This window comes from Centruroides vittatus, unplaced genomic scaffold, assembly GCF_030686945.1.
Source record: "Centruroides vittatus isolate TY-2023 unplaced genomic scaffold, ASM3068694v2 contig_801, whole genome shotgun sequence".
In the NCBI taxonomy this organism is placed as follows: Eukaryota; Metazoa; Arthropoda; class Arachnida; order Scorpiones; family Buthidae; genus Centruroides; species Centruroides vittatus.
Window position 1 is genome coordinate 312,366 of NW_027122519.1, and position 20,764 is coordinate 333,129.

The 20,764-nt window shown below is 26.8% G+C and overlaps 1 protein-coding gene across 2 annotated transcripts in view; it reads right to left on the reverse strand.

The window, feature by feature from the left end:
* Positions 1-1,709: 1,709 nt before the first annotated feature.
* The window catches only part of LOC136982051 (E3 ubiquitin-protein ligase Arkadia), an 83,386-nt gene continuing 64,331 nt past the window's right edge, over positions 1,710-20,764 (reverse strand). For both annotated transcript variants that reach the window (XM_067278484.1, XM_067278483.1), the window contains 9 exons: positions 18,219-18,412; positions 15,602-15,666; positions 12,563-12,910; positions 9,995-10,121; positions 9,788-9,910; positions 4,574-4,672; positions 4,403-4,485; positions 2,599-2,728; positions 1,710-2,520 (listed from right to left, as the gene is read on the reverse strand). In XM_067278484.1, coding sequence (XP_067134585.1) covers positions 2,602-2,728; positions 4,403-4,485; positions 4,574-4,672; positions 9,788-9,910; positions 9,995-10,121; positions 12,563-12,910; positions 15,602-15,666; positions 18,219-18,412 — 1,166 coding nt within the window. In that variant the 3' untranslated portion in view covers positions 1,710-2,520; positions 2,599-2,601. The remainder of the gene's footprint in view (positions 2,521-2,598; positions 2,729-4,402; positions 4,486-4,573; positions 4,673-9,787; positions 9,911-9,994; positions 10,122-12,562; positions 12,911-15,601; positions 15,667-18,218; positions 18,413-20,764) is intronic.

The following is a 20,764-nucleotide window of genomic DNA, read 5'->3' on the forward strand; positions in this document are numbered from 1 at the left end:
CACCTGCTCTTTCTTCCTTCTTAATGCTATCCTTGTCATTCCTTAAAATCTTATATAGGTTGGGGGCTCTTTTTAGAATTATTGATGATTCATTGCGGTTCGCAATTTCTTTCATAATGCCTTTGGCATATCTGTTATAAGTGAATTTTGTGATTTTACCGGGACCTTGTTTAGAACCTCTTGTTACGTTCTTCTCGAATCTTCTAACCATTCCTGTTATTGCGCTTTTCTTGTACCCTAAGGTTTCGGCTACCTGTAGAATTCTGTTAATTTCCTTTGCTCTGTCCATAACGTTGTCACAATACAGAAAGGCCCTTCGGATTAGAGCCCGGAATGCGCTTTCTGTATTGTGACAACGTTATGGACCGAAGGTCCGGGTAGCGTAACTGGTAACGTGTCTGCACGGATAGCAGAAGTTGCGGGTTCGAGTCCCGCTTCGGGCCGATTTCTTTTCCTCCAGTTCCAAATTATTAAAATTATTTATTTAATTTAATTATAATTATCAAGTTTAGTAAGAGATGGCGCCTAACGCCAAGCTCTAGTGCCAAATTGTCTTATTAATTATTTATTTATTATAGCCAACTCTAGCCCGATAATTCGGCTCTTGTGGATGTATAGTTGTTGTTGTATGCAGTTTCCAGGAAACTTTAATAAATTTTTTCTATTAGTGAACATTTCTACGTAATTCAAAGATAATTTTTAATATATATCTTACACTGCATTATTAATATGATTTTGGAGGTTGCAGAAAGTATTAAATTACTTTAAAAAATAAAAAATAATAATTATATCATTTGATTTCATGATATTTTGTATATCTTAAAAATAATTAGTTTTGTCCCGGAATAAGCAAAAGACCAGGAAACGAGAAACTCTGCTTAAAATTGTATTGTGACATAGTATGATGACGTCAAAAAGTAAATATAACGCGATGTAAATAGAAGATCTACGTACAGTACATATTTTTAAGTGTAAAACAACAGTTTAATATTCCCTAATATTAAAATAATATAAATTACTTTTTAAAAATAAAATAAATCTCCGCAAATGGACTTGTTAGCGCTTCATCTTTTAATGTACAGTACTTGATAGAATACGTTGCGCTCGTTTACCCGCTCGCCACTGTTAAGTAGCGAGTGTTTTAAATGCATTTTTTCACCTATCGCACTTATTTTTATAATGTCCAGTTTAGTTTCTATGTAATAAAGCGGCATTCTAACGTTTATCTCTACTGCTTGTAGTATTACGTTTTGAACGCAATTTTTTTTTTAATATTCGGCTGATAACTTTCTAAATTAGTAGGTACGATACTTATTAGTTTTATTAATTATAATAGAAAGAAAATATACTTGGCAAATCATGAGGAAATCATTTCATTGAGTTGAGTAGCAGAGAACTAAATTTTTTAGTCTGAAGAATGAATCATCAGATTTTAAATTCTTTTAATATTAAATAATATATAGTATATACTGTTTATATCATTAATGATATAATGTTTTAAATTTTATTTTAATTTACAGTAGTAAGTAAAACAATAAATTTAAAGATTAACAAAAAATAAAAATATAATTTATAAAAAGCAATTATTTATATTTTTTAAAATTTCACACAGTATATACTGTATATATAAAGCAAATAAAAATCTTGTAATTTAAGTATTTAGGATAAATGATAATGTTTTACAATTTTTACATTATATATACAGCTAATCTAGGTACTGATTTTTTATTTATACACTATTAAACAAACAGTTTTGAAAACTTGTAGAATCAGTGTAAATTTCTTCAACATAATTACAATTTGTTGGCAATTGTATCACGATGGACTGGTCTCCAATTGGTACAAAATGTGTATTAGGCATTCAACAAAATGATAATTGCCTCAAAAAATCAAAAATTCAAGATTACACACATTACTGTTCTTTTTTTCAACTTTTTTGCAGTCAATATTGTAAAAAACAATACATACTGATAATTATACTGTGAGTAATTTCTTCATTGTAATTTAACACTACAAGAAATAACAATGAGCAACATTAAGTTGAGCACAATTTATTGTGAAAAAGTCAATCTTTGATGTTATTTGCTAGTTTTATCCCCTTTCTGGTGTATTTCTTTCCCTAGTTTCATTATTTTATTTTGTAGGCAGCCTTAATGCCATTAATGTTGCTCTGCAAACTGGCTACCTATCAAATCAATACAAACCCTAATCACACCAACTGTCAGAATATACTAATTAGGTATGTACAATTTAAAAATTTGTCTTCCATGATTGGGATTTGGGCAATGCAAAAAACTGCATGTTGTTAATAGCTTACTTCCTCTTAGACAGAATTGGAAAGCTGAAAGCCATTGGTGCATGTGCATCATCAAAATTTTCTGCTATAATTTTGAGTTCTCTCTGATGGTGCACATTGGAAGATCTTGAAATGGACACAAACCACACAGCAATGTACGTATCTAAGGTACAAAGCAGCAGCAAACAAAAAATTCAGCCCATCAATGAGGACTTAGAAGTGTCCTAGAAACAAGAAAGAAATTACGTATAAAGAATTTTTGAAAACATGTACAAATTACAACCTATAAAAATTTTACATACTAGTCATGAAGACAGAGCAAATTCCTTAAGATGTTCTTCAATATCCACTCGACAAATAGGACATCGCTTATTTGTTGTTAACCACTGATCGACACATTCAATGTGAAATAAGTGCATGCATGGCAATCGGCTAGAAATAAAATGGTTATGTAAGTCATAAAAATATTAAATTAAAAAATTATGTTGTGTATTCTGAAACAGTGTCTTCTTTTATCTGTTTTTACTGTCACGACTAGGTGCATATACAGACACTGGGCATTTCTGACATCAATCTTTATTTGGGAATATCCTTTTGGCCGAGACGCATTTTGAGCATAAGCCCCTCTTCTGTCGGCAAAAGGACATAATAAAACAAACGTGAATTTCTCATTCTACAAATTGATATACACATAATTGATATACTCATACACAGAAATAAACTATTTTGATATAGTGATAAAACAAAGAAAAGAAAAGCTAGAATTTAAACCATATAAAAAAATCAAGCAAAATCCAGAACGTTATAATTACAATCCAAATACTCCACAATACATAAAAGAAAACATATTTAGTATGGAATATAAAAAAATTATAAACAGAACAAGTACAATGCAGAATAGAAATAAATATATCAAAGAACTAAAAACTAAATTTCAACTAAACGGTTACCCAAACAGAATAATACAAAAACGGGAAAGTAAAATCAACAATAAAAATCAGCAAAACAAACAAAAAAACAAGAACACTGACATAAAATATATAGCTTTCCCTTATATTCAAGGCTTCTTTGAGGAAATAAATAAAGACCTGAACAAAGTAAATATAAAACTTGCTCCGACTTATGAAAAATTGCAAAAAAGAATACAAAAATTCAAACCTGAACCGAGTAATAAGATAGAAGATACATATAGCACAACAAATGCAGTCTACTCAATACCATGCCCCTGTGAAAACCCAAAAAACTACATAGGAGAAACAAAAAGGAAAGTAGAAATATGGCTAAAAGAACATATCACCGATTTGAAACATAGAAAAATAAATTCAGTTTTTTATGAACATTACACAACAAACAATTGTAATATAAACGAGGATGACTTTTAACATTTTACACAAGGAATCAAATTGGTACAAGAGGAAATTTAAAGAAACTTATGAAATAATAAAAAGCCAAAAAAATAACATCAATAAAAATTTAAGCATAAAAATTCATGACAATTGGTAAAATTATTATAATGAAGATAATAATAGTAATAACAATAAGAGAGATTAATTTATTGTATGAATGCTCTTAAAGAGATATTAATATGCCAGAGCAATTAAACAGAACCTCGTTAACATGGACATCAAGAACATGTGCTACGTAATGTTCAGTGTAAAGTCATAAAAATGTTGACTGTGATGGTATTTTTTAACTGTGAATATAGTTTAAACTATAAAGGTATTTTAACAGTAAAATATTTTTAACTGTAAATAAGCAATTTTAAACAAGCTGTATACATGTTAACACCACCTTACAGGATATTGCAGATGTAATGGTACCTTGAAATGGTATTATAATATAAAACAATTTGTAGTATGAGAAATTCATGTTTATGTTTTATTATGTAGCCAACAGAAGAGGGGCTTATGCCCAAAACACATCTCAGCCAAAAGGATATTCCCAAATAAAGATTGATGTCAGAAATGCCTAGTGTTACCTAGTCGTGACAGTAAAAACAATTACAAATTATGTTGAAATTGTCATTATAATGTAATACATTAAAGCTTTATTTTGCTTAATTTAGCAAATTAATTCCATTATTTTCTAAATAGAATAAACTTTTACCGAACATCTTCATTATCTTCAAATTCACTCAGACAAATAGTACATTTTTCTATATTATCTTCACCATCACCACTCCTTTGAATCTAAATAAATAAAAAACAAAAAATCAATAAAATAAACAATTTTCTTTAAAGTATAAATATTTATATTTCAATCATTATTTTAAAATACCTTTTTATATTTATGTGGAAAAGTGTTGCGTTCTATGGTGCTTTGTGAGGCACCTCTATTCACAGCCAACCGCCGCTGTTCAATAATTCTCATGTAATCCTGCAAGTAATTTGCTCATTAAAAGATGTATGTTAACAGGAAAAGTTCAAACAGCATTATATTAATTGAAATTAGGCATGTTCTAAATTTTATAAGTAACATAATTCAAAAAAATACAGTCAAGTCCACAAAAATCGATACCCGGATAACTCGACACCATCGGTTAAGTAGTCACTTTTCTGTGGTCCCAGCCAACTTACATAGGCATTAATGTTAAAAACTCCAGTTTACTCGACACCACTGGATAAGTCGACATACTTTTGCCGTCCCACACTCCGATAAGTCATCACCCCCTCTCAAAAAAATGAATTCACTCCACACGTGTGGTGCAAACTAATTTTTTTTCAGGAGGGGGAGTCGATTTATTTATTAATATATGATTAATATATATAATATACATACATACATATTAATAAAAATGCCTTAACATTTTATGTATTTTTATGTATAAAATAATAACAGATAAACAAAATGAAAATATACAATCTACATCAATGTCACACCAGAATCCAATTTAGCATTTTCTCATGCCAGAGGCATTAAGAATTCTTGGATGTTACTTGGCAGCAATTGACGATTGCGAAGATGATGTTTTCAAGGCGTTCGTGATCATTGAAAAAGAAAGTCGAGACGGTTAAGTGCTCAAAACAAATACTAAACGAATTTTTCAGTTTTTTATCTACAGAGTAATTGTAAATGGAGGACACAATGTATTGTAAGCCTATACTACTGTATAACGCACAATATTTTCCTAATTTCAGTTTTGTGGTTTTTTTTCCAACTTTGCTTTAGTCGTCACATCAGATAACTCGACACATTTCCACTTCCCCTTGGGGTGTCGACTTATGAGGAGTCGACTATATATATTTTTTATTTCATTTAATGATGTTAATTCACAACTAATTATATATATTCTTTTTGTTTGATTTATGTATTATTGTAAAAACGATTATTAAGTGGTAAAAGCTTACAAATTACTAAAATATAAGCAAATGTAAAATATCTTATCGACTACAAATATATAAGCTGCAGTTTATCATCATTAAAAAATTAAATATGAAATTTACTACAATATGTATGAAGATTATATGGGACAGTTAATACATGAAATTATAAAATTAATACTTATGTAGAATGTAGTAGTCTGCATGAGCAGGCTACTACAATTTACATATGATTTTATCTAACAACTTGTACAGTTTACAATTTAATATTTTTCAGTCTAAAAGCCTCATTTAATCTCAAGTTTGACATTCAATCAGTAACGCAAAATTATAATTTTCAATTGTTACCAACCAAAATATATTTTATTGCTTATTCATAATGAACAAATTACAAAAATAAATTAGTCAATTCACAGTTTTGACTTCTCAACAATCTTATGAAATTTCAAAATTTTGAAATTTATTTAATTATATGAAACTGTTTTAGAAGTCAAAAACACTCAAATTAATATTAATCATAAAGATATTTGATTCAAGACAAAAGATTTTTAATATTCTAATAAGTATTAAATTAAGATGATAACATAAATATCTTAATAAATAAAAACTGGATTGGGAGAATAAAATTGACCAAGAGAATAAAATAGTTTTATGAAATTCAACATATGATATCTGAATTTTATTGGTTATCACTATATAGGGTTCTATTCGCCAAATTCTATCTGACAATTTACAAAATTTTGGATATTACTACCAGATTTTGCACAAAATTTTAAATGATAACCTCAACTAATTGACAACACTTATGAATAATTTCATGTCACATGAGATTGTAAAGATGTTTTTAATCATATTGTTTAACAGTCTGAATAAATGTATAGTATAAAGACAGGTAAGCAGAGAAAAAGTTCTAAAATGTATGAATTGAATGTATCATACTGTAAATTATGAACTAAATTTTGAGGATGTTTCTTCACTCATAATAATATTTGAATGAAAAGCAATATAAAATTTTAGAATTAAATTTAGTAATAATTATTATTGTAGACTATAATTCTTTGCAAATAATTATAATACTAATAAAATTTTATTTATTTTTTGTTTATACACACTTAGATTTTAATGTCACTTATGCAATTTCTCACAACAAATTTTCAGATTTTTATTCCCACTGTTCCTTTTTAGTAAATTTTAATTTTAACTGAAGACCAATTTTTCTTCAGTGTATATATGTTTTGTTAATATTCATTTAAAATAACTAAAATTCCATTCCAGCACAAAATCCTTTCCTTTTAGCAAGTGTTTTCAGGTTTGCTCATAATCTTTCTTCAAATCAAAATCAAAACTCTATAACATTTTCCAAATCAAACAGAAAAACATTTGCTAAAAGGAAGGAATTCTGGGATTCGGTGCTGAAATGAAAGGTTAGTTACTTAAAGTGAGTTATTCTCCAGTTTGTTTCAACAATTTAAAATTCTTTAAAGAGACAAAAGAAACCTGTCAGACCACCTTTTCGTGTGTGACTACCAATGCATAGACATGTGTGTTCATCTCGTCCTGTACTGTGCCTGTGCCAAAGTACATATAGTCAAGTTAGCCTTAATATTATAGAATAAAATATAGAACAAAAAATCAGAGTCTCATCTATATTCCATCAAAAAAATACCAAAACAGTGGGTGCTTCTACTTATAAATAACATAAGTTTGCTGTTATATATTTTCTGAGAAAAATCAATAAAGATGCAGTTATGAAAGAAAATTTTATTAGCCCTACATAATGAAATGCAATATACCATATCCCATAGAAGTAGATCTAATGATAATACAGAAAATCATGTTGGAGAACTAAAAGAGTAGATGTTACTGGTCTCATATAGAAATTCCAAGATAATAACTGTACAAACAATAAACTCATTGGAATAGATGACTTTTCATAGCTGGAAACAGAACTGAAGGTAAAATAGATTAACTCATTGTCTACTTTAGGCTTAATACAAAGATCATGTCATAATTACTGTGCATTAATGAATAAAAAAGCAAGAAGTGGGTTGCACTTACCAAAAGTTTTTACATAATCATAATCTCTGCCATGTGTGGCAATCACCCATTTCCAAATGTCTGGCAGATACCATGCTTTGTTGACAGAGCTGTTTTCAAGGATAGAGAGCATGGTTTTCTCTATTGCAACTAGAATGGGATTTGTCAATATGAATCAACCTAATACAAACATTCCTTGAGCATCACTTACTACTCGCACTTTGCTACAAGAGACTTGCACTTGTGCAAAAACAGCCAATTCTGTTGCACAACAATGCTCATTGCCTTACAGCTAGTGTGGTAACAACACTGCTGCATAAATGATATTGGGAGATCCTTCAGCATTTTCCCTGTTCATCTAATATGTTTCCCAGTGATTTTGACTTGTACTGGAAACTAAAGTTACAAGGTTCAATGATACCCATGAATAGATGCCATTCTAACTGAAATAGAGCAGTTCATGCTCTCTATCTGTGAAAATAGTTCTGCCAACAGCATGGTACCTGCCAGACATTTGTAAATGGGTGGTGTTACATACATGGCAGAGACTATGTGGAGGGCATGTAAAAACTTTTGGTAAGTACAACCCACTTCATACTTTTTTATTTATTGCTGATCAATAATTATGAAATTATCATTGTATAAAAATATTGTCTGTGTTTTATTTAATTTTTATTAAATTAAATTAACTTTATTGATAAATAGAAATTTATTTTACTTATAAGTTGTGTGTCTGATCTTTTATTATTTTATGAACACTAACAACTACATCGTATGAAATCTGCTGTATATTAGCTAAAATATTCATCAAATAAACTTAATTTATACCTAATAAATTTTTAGATTAACTACACAAAACAGTACATTTTCAAAAAAAAAAAAAAATCAAAACAAGCATTCCGTAAGTTTGATAAATTCATTCTTACCATACTAAAACAAAAGAGGTCCTGGATATTTATTCTAATGATCAATCATTAGACTACATAATGTCATGCAACCAGCAGGGAAATGTTCTTTGGATGGAATTGATGCTGTTTAGGCTTGTGAAATGGAAAATATAATGTGTCCTTTTTTTCCCTTAATTTTTGCAAAATAAATTGGCTTATCAATATTAATGATATTATATTTCTGAAATTCTGAAACAATCAACAAGAGCCAGTCTAGAATGCTGAAGGAATAATTTCAGTATTCTAGAAAATTAAAAATAATTTTGATTGAGACAGGCATTTTATAAAGTGATATTGAATGGATTTATATATATATATATATATATATATGATTAGATATTTGCTGCTCAGTGCTGTTAGTGATTCTTTACTAATCTTTGAAAAATAAAATATTAAAAGGATTGTTGTTCAATCTAGAAACATGAATAAATTATTTTTAGTTTGTTGACCATTGTTATAATTTATTTGCTTATTATTATTATTATTTAAACACAAAAGTATTAAGATAAGTATTTGTACATTTGCAATATAGTGATAAAAACTGTCTGTTATATTTTATTATTGTTTCTATTTTATAGCTGTTTTGATCCTATTTTCAATATGAAAATCATATGAAATACAGAGTTTAAACATTGACACTTTAGTCTAAAAAAAATATTAATAAAAGCTAAATAAAAATTATTTACAATTTGTAACTAATGACATCATCATCATTACTGTTTATAAAGCATTATAAAATCATTTAAATATGAGTCAATCAATGATTACATATAGTCAGTTTGTAAATCATTGTAGGATGATATTTATAATCACTGAATGTAATCATTAACTGTAATGATAAATGTAAGTGTTGGAAAGTATTTTTAAGAAAGATGAGAAAACAATGATAAGGAATAAAGTTGTTGAGAAGAAATTAACTAAAGAATTAAAAAACTAGTTTAATGTATAAAAAAATTTATTTTAAAATAATTCAGAAAATGTGAATTTTGTTTAGAAACTAAAAAATTAATAAGTTAATTAAATAATTAATTTAAAATATTAAATTTAATTACTTTTATTAAACTCTTACATTAAAAATCTGAGATTACCCAATAAAATATTTTTTCGAATATATGTAAATAGATTTCTATGAAAAGTTCTTTATACTGTTACTGAAATATAAAAAAATTAAATCAGTAAATACATACTTCCAGTCTTGCCTGCATATGGCGAGATAAGAAAGGCATATAATGGTGATAGAGAGGCATTGTATGTGGTATATCAGGTATTGCAGGAATTGGAAACATATCTGGAGGACGCTGGCTGACAGCCTAAAAGTGTATAAGTATATATATTTATTATAAATAAACTTAATCTCAATTAAATTTCAATAAAAATATCAAAACATATATTACCATGCCTGCTGCAATGCCAATATGTATAGCAGGCAATACACCAAAATGATGTAGTCGAGGAGGAGGAGGAGCATGATAATGATGTTGATGCAAATGATGATGGAGATGGGGATGACTGGGATCATTACTGAAATAATTTATATCAAATAAATTATATAATACATATGTGCATATTGATTATATAATTAACATGAAATTAGCTTTAAATCATTATATTTATCAAAGTTTCTATAAAAAATACATAAAAAACAATAATTCAAACAAAATATTTTATGCAAAGAATGTGAAATATTTAAAATAATCAATTATCAATTGTATGGATTTAATAGCATTTAGAAAAATAAGAATTTTATTGATTTTAATATTGGTGGCTTAATGAAATCTATACTATTGGGTTATTCGGAAAGTAATTTAGCTTTTTTATTACTAGAGGAATTAGATGTATTTTTACCAGCCAATTTTATTTTAAACCACATTTTCATTATATACTTCGACAGCTGACATTTTAAGGCTTATTTGTAAAAAATTTTGTTTGATTCTGAACAATGGTTTTTTTCGGTGTCCCATCAAATTTGGAAAATCGAAAGCATCATTTTCGGCATATTTTGCTTTTTTATAACTAATAAACCAAAATGCTGTTCAAACAAGAAAAAAATTGTGGTACATGTTTGGAGAAGAGAAAGACAGTGCCAAAACTGGTTTACAAAATTGCGTTCTGGCAATTTTAATATCAAAGATACACCACATTCTGAATGGCCATTTGAGGCCAATGAAAACAAAATAAAGGTACTGATTGAAGCGATCTGCCGTATAACAACATGTGAAATCACTAAGAAATTAAATCTGTTAAATTGAACTGTTTATTATTACTTAAAACGAATTGGTTTCATTTCAAAGCTTGATATATGGGTTCCACATGTTATTAACAAGAGATGCTCTTGTTAATAACATTGGTGCTCTATGGTGGGATTTTAAAGAAATTTTTTTTTTTGAGTTTTTACCAGACAATTTAACAAATGATTCGAAAGTGTACTGCCATCGAGTAAACAAAATTGAGTATATCATCAAACAGAAAAGGCCAGAATTGATCAACAAACAAAGTGTAGTGTTTTACCATGATAATGCCAAATTTCACACAAGTTTAGTAACTCGTCAGAAGCTGTTATAGCTTAGATGGGATGTGTTGTCACACCAACCATATTCGCCAGATCAGGCACACTCAGATTATTATTTGTTCCGGTCTATACAAATTTTTTTTAACTGTAAGACATTTACTTGAAATGACAATGTCAAAAATCACTTGGATCAGTTTTTTGTAAACAACAATCAAAATTTTTATGAATGTGAAATCTTGCTACTACCAGAAACAATGACAACAGGTATTTGACCAAAATGGTCAATATATAATTCAATAAAATATTTATTTATTATAAGAATATTGCATTTATTTTTCTACAGAAAAAACAAAATTACTTTCCAAACAACCCAATAGTTTTATAATGAAATGTAAAATTTCTCATATTATACAATAAATTTTAATGTTTCCAATTTTAAAATATTTATCTGTAAATATTGCAGAATGTTGGAAAAGTTCAGGATGAATTCTTTGAACAATAACAAAAATTTAGTATTCTTATTTCAAGTGTTAAATAACATACAAGTAAAAATACAAAATAAAATAATAATAATAATAATAATAAATAAAGTTCCAAATCAACTTTAAAATCATTGTTGTATATGTACTGTGTTATTCATATTGAACATAAAAAATTTTTAATTTAAATGTTTAACTGTTCAATTTTCAAACAGTAACTAAAGGTAGATACTGTATTTACATTTTTTGGATTAGATTTTGTTTTTTAGTTATTTTCTGTTTTATTTTTATATTTGATAATCACAATTAACATAATTATTTAAAAACTATTCTAACAACATATAATATGTTTAATAAACTTCTTGTTTTTTATGACAAACAAGACACGTTCCTCCATTTCAACACAGAATATTTAAGAAAGCTATTCCATGCCTTTGGCACTCAGCCCCAAATTTTATTTTACTGTATTTTGGCTTAAAAAAAAACTAAAATTAGAATGCAAATTTTACTTATCAGGAAAAAGAGGAGTTTAAAAGAAGTCATCTACAATTAAAATATTCAACATGAATACATACAAAAGCTGTATACCGTTAGCAAATACTAATAATAATGTTATTGTTTAAATAGAGTTAGGCTAGGTAGAAGTTAGATATAACCTACTAAAGGCAATTTAGTGAATTCATTAGCCAATAAGAGATTGTAATTTAAAATATGGTGTATAAAACCTTTTTAACTTTAAAATAATATTTCATAAAAAAAAGAAAGAAAAAGAATTTGATAACTATATAAAATTATAACTAATTAATGAAAATTTTATTACTTTTAAATTATAAACAGATTAGGCTCGTATATTTTATAAAATTATTATTATATTTTTCTATAACAACATTTATCATCACATACAGTGTATAAATACATTTGTTTAATTATTACTGTATAACTTTTTAATTTGAAACTCAAACTTTTAAAATTACCTGCCAGATGTGGGGCCAACATCTGCTGGAAGATTAGTTGTAGCATCCATTACTAAATCAGGTGGAGGTTGAGGTGGTGCTGCTGGCTGAGGTGGACAAGGAGTTACTGTAGGACCCGTGGAAGCTGGAACCACTGGATTGGCAGTAGCAGATGGACATGGTCCCAACAGAGACTGTAAAGGATGTGTCATATGTCCAGTTGGAGGTGGAACAGTAGGAGATGCACTAACAGCAGGTGGAATGCTAACTGTTGGAGTAGTTACAGTATCTGGACATAAGTAAAAGTTAGGTCCTGGTGTTTGACTCTGAGAATCCATCAATCTCTGAAGTGCTAAAGCTTCTTGTTGCCTATAATGTAAATAGAGATAATTAAAAAAAAATTATAAAAATATTTTTACAATAAAATTACTAACATATTTATTCATTACACAATGCTATTATTTATTACTATTCATTACAGCCAATTATAAATAATTACGAAAGAACAATTCATCCATTTCAAATTGAAATTGAAAATAATTTAAGTAAAAATCAAATTTTTAAAGAATTAAAGTGTGTTTATAGAAATAAAATAAAATAAAGTTATATAAATGTAGTTATAGTATAAAGCTCAATAAAATATAGCTGTGCAGACAGTGAAAAAATATTATATGCATTTAAACAATTGTGAACAATTTTCTAATATAGGAAAAATTTAATTCAAGAAGTTTGATCTTGTTCAGGTAAAAATATTCAGAGAATATAGTGAATTAAGAAATTCACAATTTTTATATAAAGTAGTATTAATAAGCATAGTTAATGGTAAGTGAAAAACTTATTAAGAGATGATGCTATGATGATGATTATATTAAGAGCTAATGTAACAGATAGTACTTCAAGTGAAAAAATTAATTAATTCTTTAATTTATAACATAAAAATAGTCTAATAAAATACATTAGCTTAATTAACATTTGGATTATAGACTGATTGGACATTGCTATTTCTGCATATTACAGAAGAATTGTTTTGACAGATCTCTTGGGCCACTGAAAATCATTTGTTCCTCCAAAAATCCATTATATTGTGAACAATGGATTTCCCACACACCCAGGAAAATATCAGTTATTCAAACAAATTTCCATTTTTTAACCCTTTCATATAAGAAATACCAGTACTTGAAATTAATCTCAAGATCTCTATTCTTTATCCTATAGAAACATGTATGTTTATAACATACATGTTTCTATAGGATAAAGAAAACATGTATGTTTATAACATACATGTTTCAATTAGTTTTGTGCCTTTCATCAGGTTTACTTTAATGAAAACTAATCGTGCAATCTTCCTTGTCCTACTTTTCCTATCAATCAGATGTCATTGTTGTTGCTTTCAGACAGCCTTTAAGACTCTCACTGTGTTTTGATTTTATGCATTAATTTTTGTATATTGTAATGTTTATTTAAACAGTTTTAGATAAGTGTTATTAAACTTTTTCTAACTGTAGGTAAGTAATCATTCATAAAAATGACCAACAAAATGCAGAGGTGTCTCAGTACTCAAACTGTTTCCAACTCAAACAATTCAGTATTCAAATGTAAATTCTAAAAAGTAAATTTCTCAGTCCTCAATTGAACAAACAGAAACCACAAAAACAAATTTTCAATTAATACAATATTTTTACTTTTTATTTTGTCATACATTAGAAATTTTTATAGTAAAAATAAAAAAAAGAAGACATTCCCAATATTTCTGATCAATATCAACAAAAAAAAAAAGCTTAAAAGATGACAATACATTGTAAAAAGAAAACCTTTTGTTTAACTAAAATTATTAATAATGCATAACACAGTATTTTTAATTGAGATTGTTAATTAATTATTGATTGCTTTAATAAACATATTTCCCTTAGTAACAAAAAAAGAATAGTATACTTTTGTTAAGTTATCAAGCCTAACCCCATGTTTCGACTGGTCCTTTGTTTCGTATAGCATGGATTTGCATAACACGGCACATGTTATACAAGTGACCCCTGTAAACCAATAGCCTAATTTAAATTGTGAAACTAGAGTATGATAGCATAATTTACATTTTTGAATAATTGTTTCACTTTGAATTATATTACATTTATAGTTCAATATTATATCATTCTAAAGTTTTAGTTTAAAATCATCAGGATTTTTTCACAAATCAAAACTCTTATATACTATTAAATCCCTTGAAATAAGACAATTCCCATTGCATTAATATTTATTATATGCATAATCATATTACAATAAAGTTTCGAAATTAAAATCGAATAACAATCATCAATTAAAAATATATATATTTTTTATTATTTTTTAACTATAAATATTAACTTATTGTAACAATTTTAGAATTAAACTGATGATTAATTTAGTTTACATTGAGTCTATATGTAAATGTATTTATGTATGTATGTATGTATAACTATTATAATTATATTTATATATAATTTTAAACAGTTGATTAAGCATTTTATTAAATCAATTTCTTCTGTTCTAAAACAAATTCTTGAAATAATTTCTAACAAAAGATAATTGTAATAAAATTATTTCAATTAAAGTATACATTTTTATTTTCTATACTTACACACAAAGCCAGAAAATAATGATTTCTTTCCTGTATAAATAAATACCAAATAATTTATCCCAAATGAGGTCAAAAATCTACTAAAATAATTTTAAATATTGAGAAAATTTTTTAATACATTTCAAAAAGTAAAACTGTAAATATAATTTGGCATGATGAAAACAAAAATACCAATAACTTCAATGGCTAATAACAGATTGATATAGACAGTTTTAAAAATCAATAATTTCAACATATGAATAAAACAAATAAGCTATCTAGTGTTTTTATTTTCTACTGAAAACTAGAACAACAAAAATCAAATGATAGTAACGAGCTACTGTTTTAAAATTTTGGCATTATATTAAATATTTTAGAAAAGAACAAAAGAAATCAAAATTTAAAACTTTTAAAACTATATATTACTCAAAAGATAGTAAAGAAAATATACAAAATTAGACAATATATACCTTTGCATGTACAAACTATGTTGATAAAGTCTGCGTCTTTGCATTTCTTGCATACGCTGCTGAGCCTACAGAAACAAACAATTAACAGAAATCATTAATTATTTTAATAAGATTAAACATAAAATATCATTATTTTAAAAATTAAATAAATTTTGAATTATAACAAATTGCAGTTTCTTCAAATCTAAATAATATAATAAGTGAGTTTTAAAAAGCTTATTTTCTTAAAACATTTTTTTCCACACTTTAAGAAGTAAATTTCTAATAAAATACAGAATTATACTCATTTGTGTATATGTATGCAATATTAATTGGATTTTTAACAACTTTAACAAATGATATTTAAGACACTTCCTGCTTTTGAATCATATTATAATATACTTGTAAAATGGCTATAAGTTCATAATAGATGCTGACTTGTAATGTTTACAAAATATATTTTAAAATAAAATCAAAAGCTGTGGAATCTGCTAGTTATGTTTGAAATTTCTGAAACTTACTTTCTTCTTGTAACAGAAATTATACTTTAGATATATTATTTATTATTATAATTACATTATAAACAGTTGAAATAAATGCAATACTCGTAATTTAAAGTTCTGTCCTATTATTGTGCATTGGTCATTTAATCATTTTTAATTATGTTTAATTGTTTTTTGAAAAACTACTTGAAAAAAGACTAAGCATTTTTGGGATTAATCTTAAATAGAAAATAAGCTATGGATACAAAATATGTAGTGTAATAATAAAAAATATAGTAAAAGTTTAACAATTTCATATTCTATATTGGCAAGACAACTTTAATTTTGTCACATATCAATTATAATTACTTTCTTGATTTTATATTTCTCAATGTTTGATCATCAAATTCTGTGATTAAATTTGATCAAGTTCATCACTTTGAAATGCTATAGTAATTTGATTCTTTTCATAGATGTTTCTGTCATATTTGTTGAAATTAGTTTACTAATCACCTGAATTTGGCAGATTAATCACTAATACCAAATTTCTTTAATCATAATGATGGAACTCAAAACCAGTTATCCAGAATTTACAATGATAATTTATCTCACCTAATCTTCTGTTAAGGAGTAGTAAGTAAATGGTTGAATGACACTCAAAAATTATGACTGAGTACATCTTAATACAATGTTCAGACTTTACACTTTAATATTAATTGATAGAAAAACTATCTCCTGTCTGATTATCAATTAAAGTGGCATTAATCTGGTTAAAGTAAATGTGATTTGTATGAATGCATTTTTTTTTTTTGTTCTAGTGAGCAATAGAATTATTGATCAAATGAATATCTTACTAAACTTATGTTAGCAACGTCATTCTATCAAATATTAGATTGTGTTCCAATTCATACAATATATGAAATGATCATTTTTTTTACTGATTTATGAAGTGAAGTTTTATCTATCTAATTGTAATAAGACCGTGTAAACATTTAGAAAGCTATCAATACCCATTTCAATTTCATAAGATTGAAACACAAAATTTTCAGTTATATCTGGCAATTACACTATCTTATGGTTATTATTTGTTAATTAAAATCTGCAATATTGAATAGCATATAATTTGTATAAGTTTTATGGCTAGATTAATCTAAAAGGTATATAGTAACCATTTCAAAGGAAAGGTTAATGTAAATTAGATAAACACTACACCCTATCTTTGTACACATTTACTGGAAATAATCTTTTAATTATTCAGAACATATTTAATGAATGAGAACAAAGATAAATACAATAAAACTTCACTAAACCAAACTAACTGGATCCCAAACCTATTTAGATTCATGAGTGTTTTGAATTATTCAAAATTATTTTTCCCAATTTATTGCTTACATTAATATTTTCTGTATAATTTAAATAGTAATAGCAATTCATTAAGTTACAATTATAAACATCAAAGAAAATGGCTGAAAATAGAACAGTAATCTCATTATAAAACCAACTATTCCCACCTAAATACTCCTTCCCTACCCTTATTGACAATTTTCATTGTTGTTAGTGGTGAAAAGTCATTGTCATTGAAGAAACATTGCATTGATTTTAAAGATAAACTATAAGATTGTACATAGAAGCCCAGGATTATTTTGATGAAATTTTATTAATGAAAATTTAGACTATTTTATATACAAATTTTTAAATATAATAATTTAGAATCATACTAGATAAATACTCTAAAATATATATCAAATTTTTAATTAAATTATAATAATGAAAAAATATTATTAAAGATATTTAAACTTTTATAATTTCAAAAGTGAAAAATATTTTTCATTGATACAATAGTTTCTCAAAAATAATTAAGTACCTTTCAAAGTATTTCTTAAATTATTTATGGATTTAGAATATTTTGATTTATATCTTAGATCTTAGAATAATTTGAAATATTTTTTCAAACATGATAAGATATATTTTTATAATAAATTAAAATATGATGAATTACTATACAAACAAATTCATACTATGAATATGAAATAGTATGCATTAAACATAATGATGCCAAAGATGGTATCAAGTGCATATATGCTTAATAATTATTAACATTTTTTTTATCAGCAATTTACTTTCTATGTAACTAATATATTATAAAAATAACTTACATGCCAGAGTCGCTGATGTGCTGGATTAAGACGGGGAACACTCGGAGGGTAATTTGGATGTGAAGCAGAAACATCTTGTGCTGTAGACGTGGTAACAGTATTATAAAAATGATAATATGGTGGAGGTTGAACAGGGGTAGCAGCAGGTGCAGAATGAATGCCACCAATGTATGTTAAATGTGGGCTGGGTGCACCTAATGAATAAGTATTTTATTAATAATAATAATAATAAACATTTATTAAATAAAAACATATACCCATGAAAACTTCAAAATCAAAACAAGAGTACAAATAAAAGTTTAGGAAAGTATAAATCTGACAATAAAAATTTCACTGCTTTAATTGAAAAGAAAAAACATTGATAATTTGTAAAATGAAATATTATTTTAAAAAATACTACTTTTCTGTACGTAATGTATTTCCAAAGTTCATAAACAGTGTTAATGTTTTTCATAAAACTACAGTAAGACCCCGCTTAATGCTGCCTCGCTTAATGCTGATTTGATATAATGCGGTCTGCTTGAAGCCTAAAAAACCTTCAAGATTTACGCTGATTTATATTATTGCGGCATTTCATTGATTTGTATATAATACGATTATTTATGAACACTAACCAATCAGTAAAAGGTGACAAAAAGGTGTACTTTCTTTAAATCTATGTTTGTTTGATGCAGTTTTGGAAAAAATATATCATCAGAAAAGCCATAGAAAATATCAACTTTGCTTGGCAAGAATTAACTGATAAATGCATGAATGAAGTGTGGTAGAAGTTATGGCTGAAAGTATCCACGAATCCTCAAGAGAAGAGCTTATTGCTGTATTGTTAAGTTGACCAAATTATCAATCTAACCGATACAGTAGGACTAGGAGATGTAGATGAGCAAGATATTGAGGAGTCACTGCAGGTTTCTGGTGAGAGCCTTACCAACGACAACCTTCAAGAACTGGCAGAGACAAGAAATTCATGTAGAACTGGAAAATAGAGATTCTGAAAACGAAGAACCCAAAAAATTTCTCTACAGATTTCCTTAGTAAAAGTTTGGTAACAATTACTGAAATTGTTGATCAAATTGTAGCCAATGATCCAGATTTTTGAAAGGAATGCAAAAGCAAGACAAGAATATGATCTGCTACCAAATTTTGCTTAAGAAAAGAAAAAAGCAACAAATGAAACTTCATGACTTTATTGCAAGAAAAAAAAAAATGAAAATTTCAGAAAGTCAAGACCTTCGTCACTAAAAATGAACTTTACATTTCTGTGTGCATATATTTATGTGTTATTTAACACATATTATTATACAAATTAATATAAAAATAACTTAAAATTGAAGTAAAATTTGTTTATTTTTGGTCACGTGTTTCCCTATCCCTATTAACTCTATATTAAAATGGCATCATTTAGTGTTGTTTCATTTAGCACTTTGTCATCTAGGAACGCATCCCTGCATTAAGTGGGGTCTTACTATATTTTCTTAAAATTATCTTTCATTCTTTTGTTATGAAATTATCAATTTCATCAATAATGTCCATAGACCTGTAGAATCTAAATACAGTAGAGAGTTGTTAATTGGAATCAATTGGGGACTGGGGTTGTTCAGATTAGTGATTTGTTCGAATTACTGATTATGTACGAAAAAATATATTAACCTGTCCAATGTTCAAATTTTTCTCCGTTGCATGTCGCTTTGTGTTGAATTTTTCTCCATTGCGTGTCACTTCGTGTTGAATTTTCGTCGATTTTAAGCCTAACGAAAATTTTTATAATAATAATCGAGGCTATCGTATCGTTAAAAATTATTTCTTCATTTTGTACAAACAAAATAAATATATTGAAGAATATAAAAACATGAAAATTATACTTTAAAAGTAAATCTAGTATCAAAAACGTTCGATTCAGCACGACACAGTCCGAATGAAAATCGTTCCGAATTACCGGGGTTCCGATTAACGACTCTCTACTGTACATACAATCATCATTTGTTAGTGTAAAAAATCTCAATGAAATAATTACACTTATTTTTATTAAATTTCATTTAAGATATGTGGAATAAATATGCTATCAGTAGGGATCTAAATTTTTTAGATGTAACTTGGAAATTTTTTTATTTTTTAACATATTTCTTGGCAAAAACTTGTCAGAAAGTTTGTTGAAAAGCTTTTTATACTATTGTTTAATAGTGACAAAACTTTGACAGAAAAGAAGAAAAACTAGTAAATAATTTATGTAATTGAAAATTATCTTATAATAAATCATTTTAAATAAAATGTTAATTATTTAAAATAAATTTACAGGTATCCCCTATTTAATATTCTTTTGATAAAACATCTATTAGTTTTTAACATAAATGTTCTGTGAAGTTTGGATATCTTTTACAATGTTTTCTGATTAATGCTTATATTTAAAGAAATCTGTATTTACATTCTTATACTGTAGTTCAATATAACATCTTTAACAAAACAACATACAAGAAGAGCAGGCAATACAAATGCTAACAAAGTTATAACCATATGCAGATATTTCAAAAAGTGTCACAAATGTCAAAAAA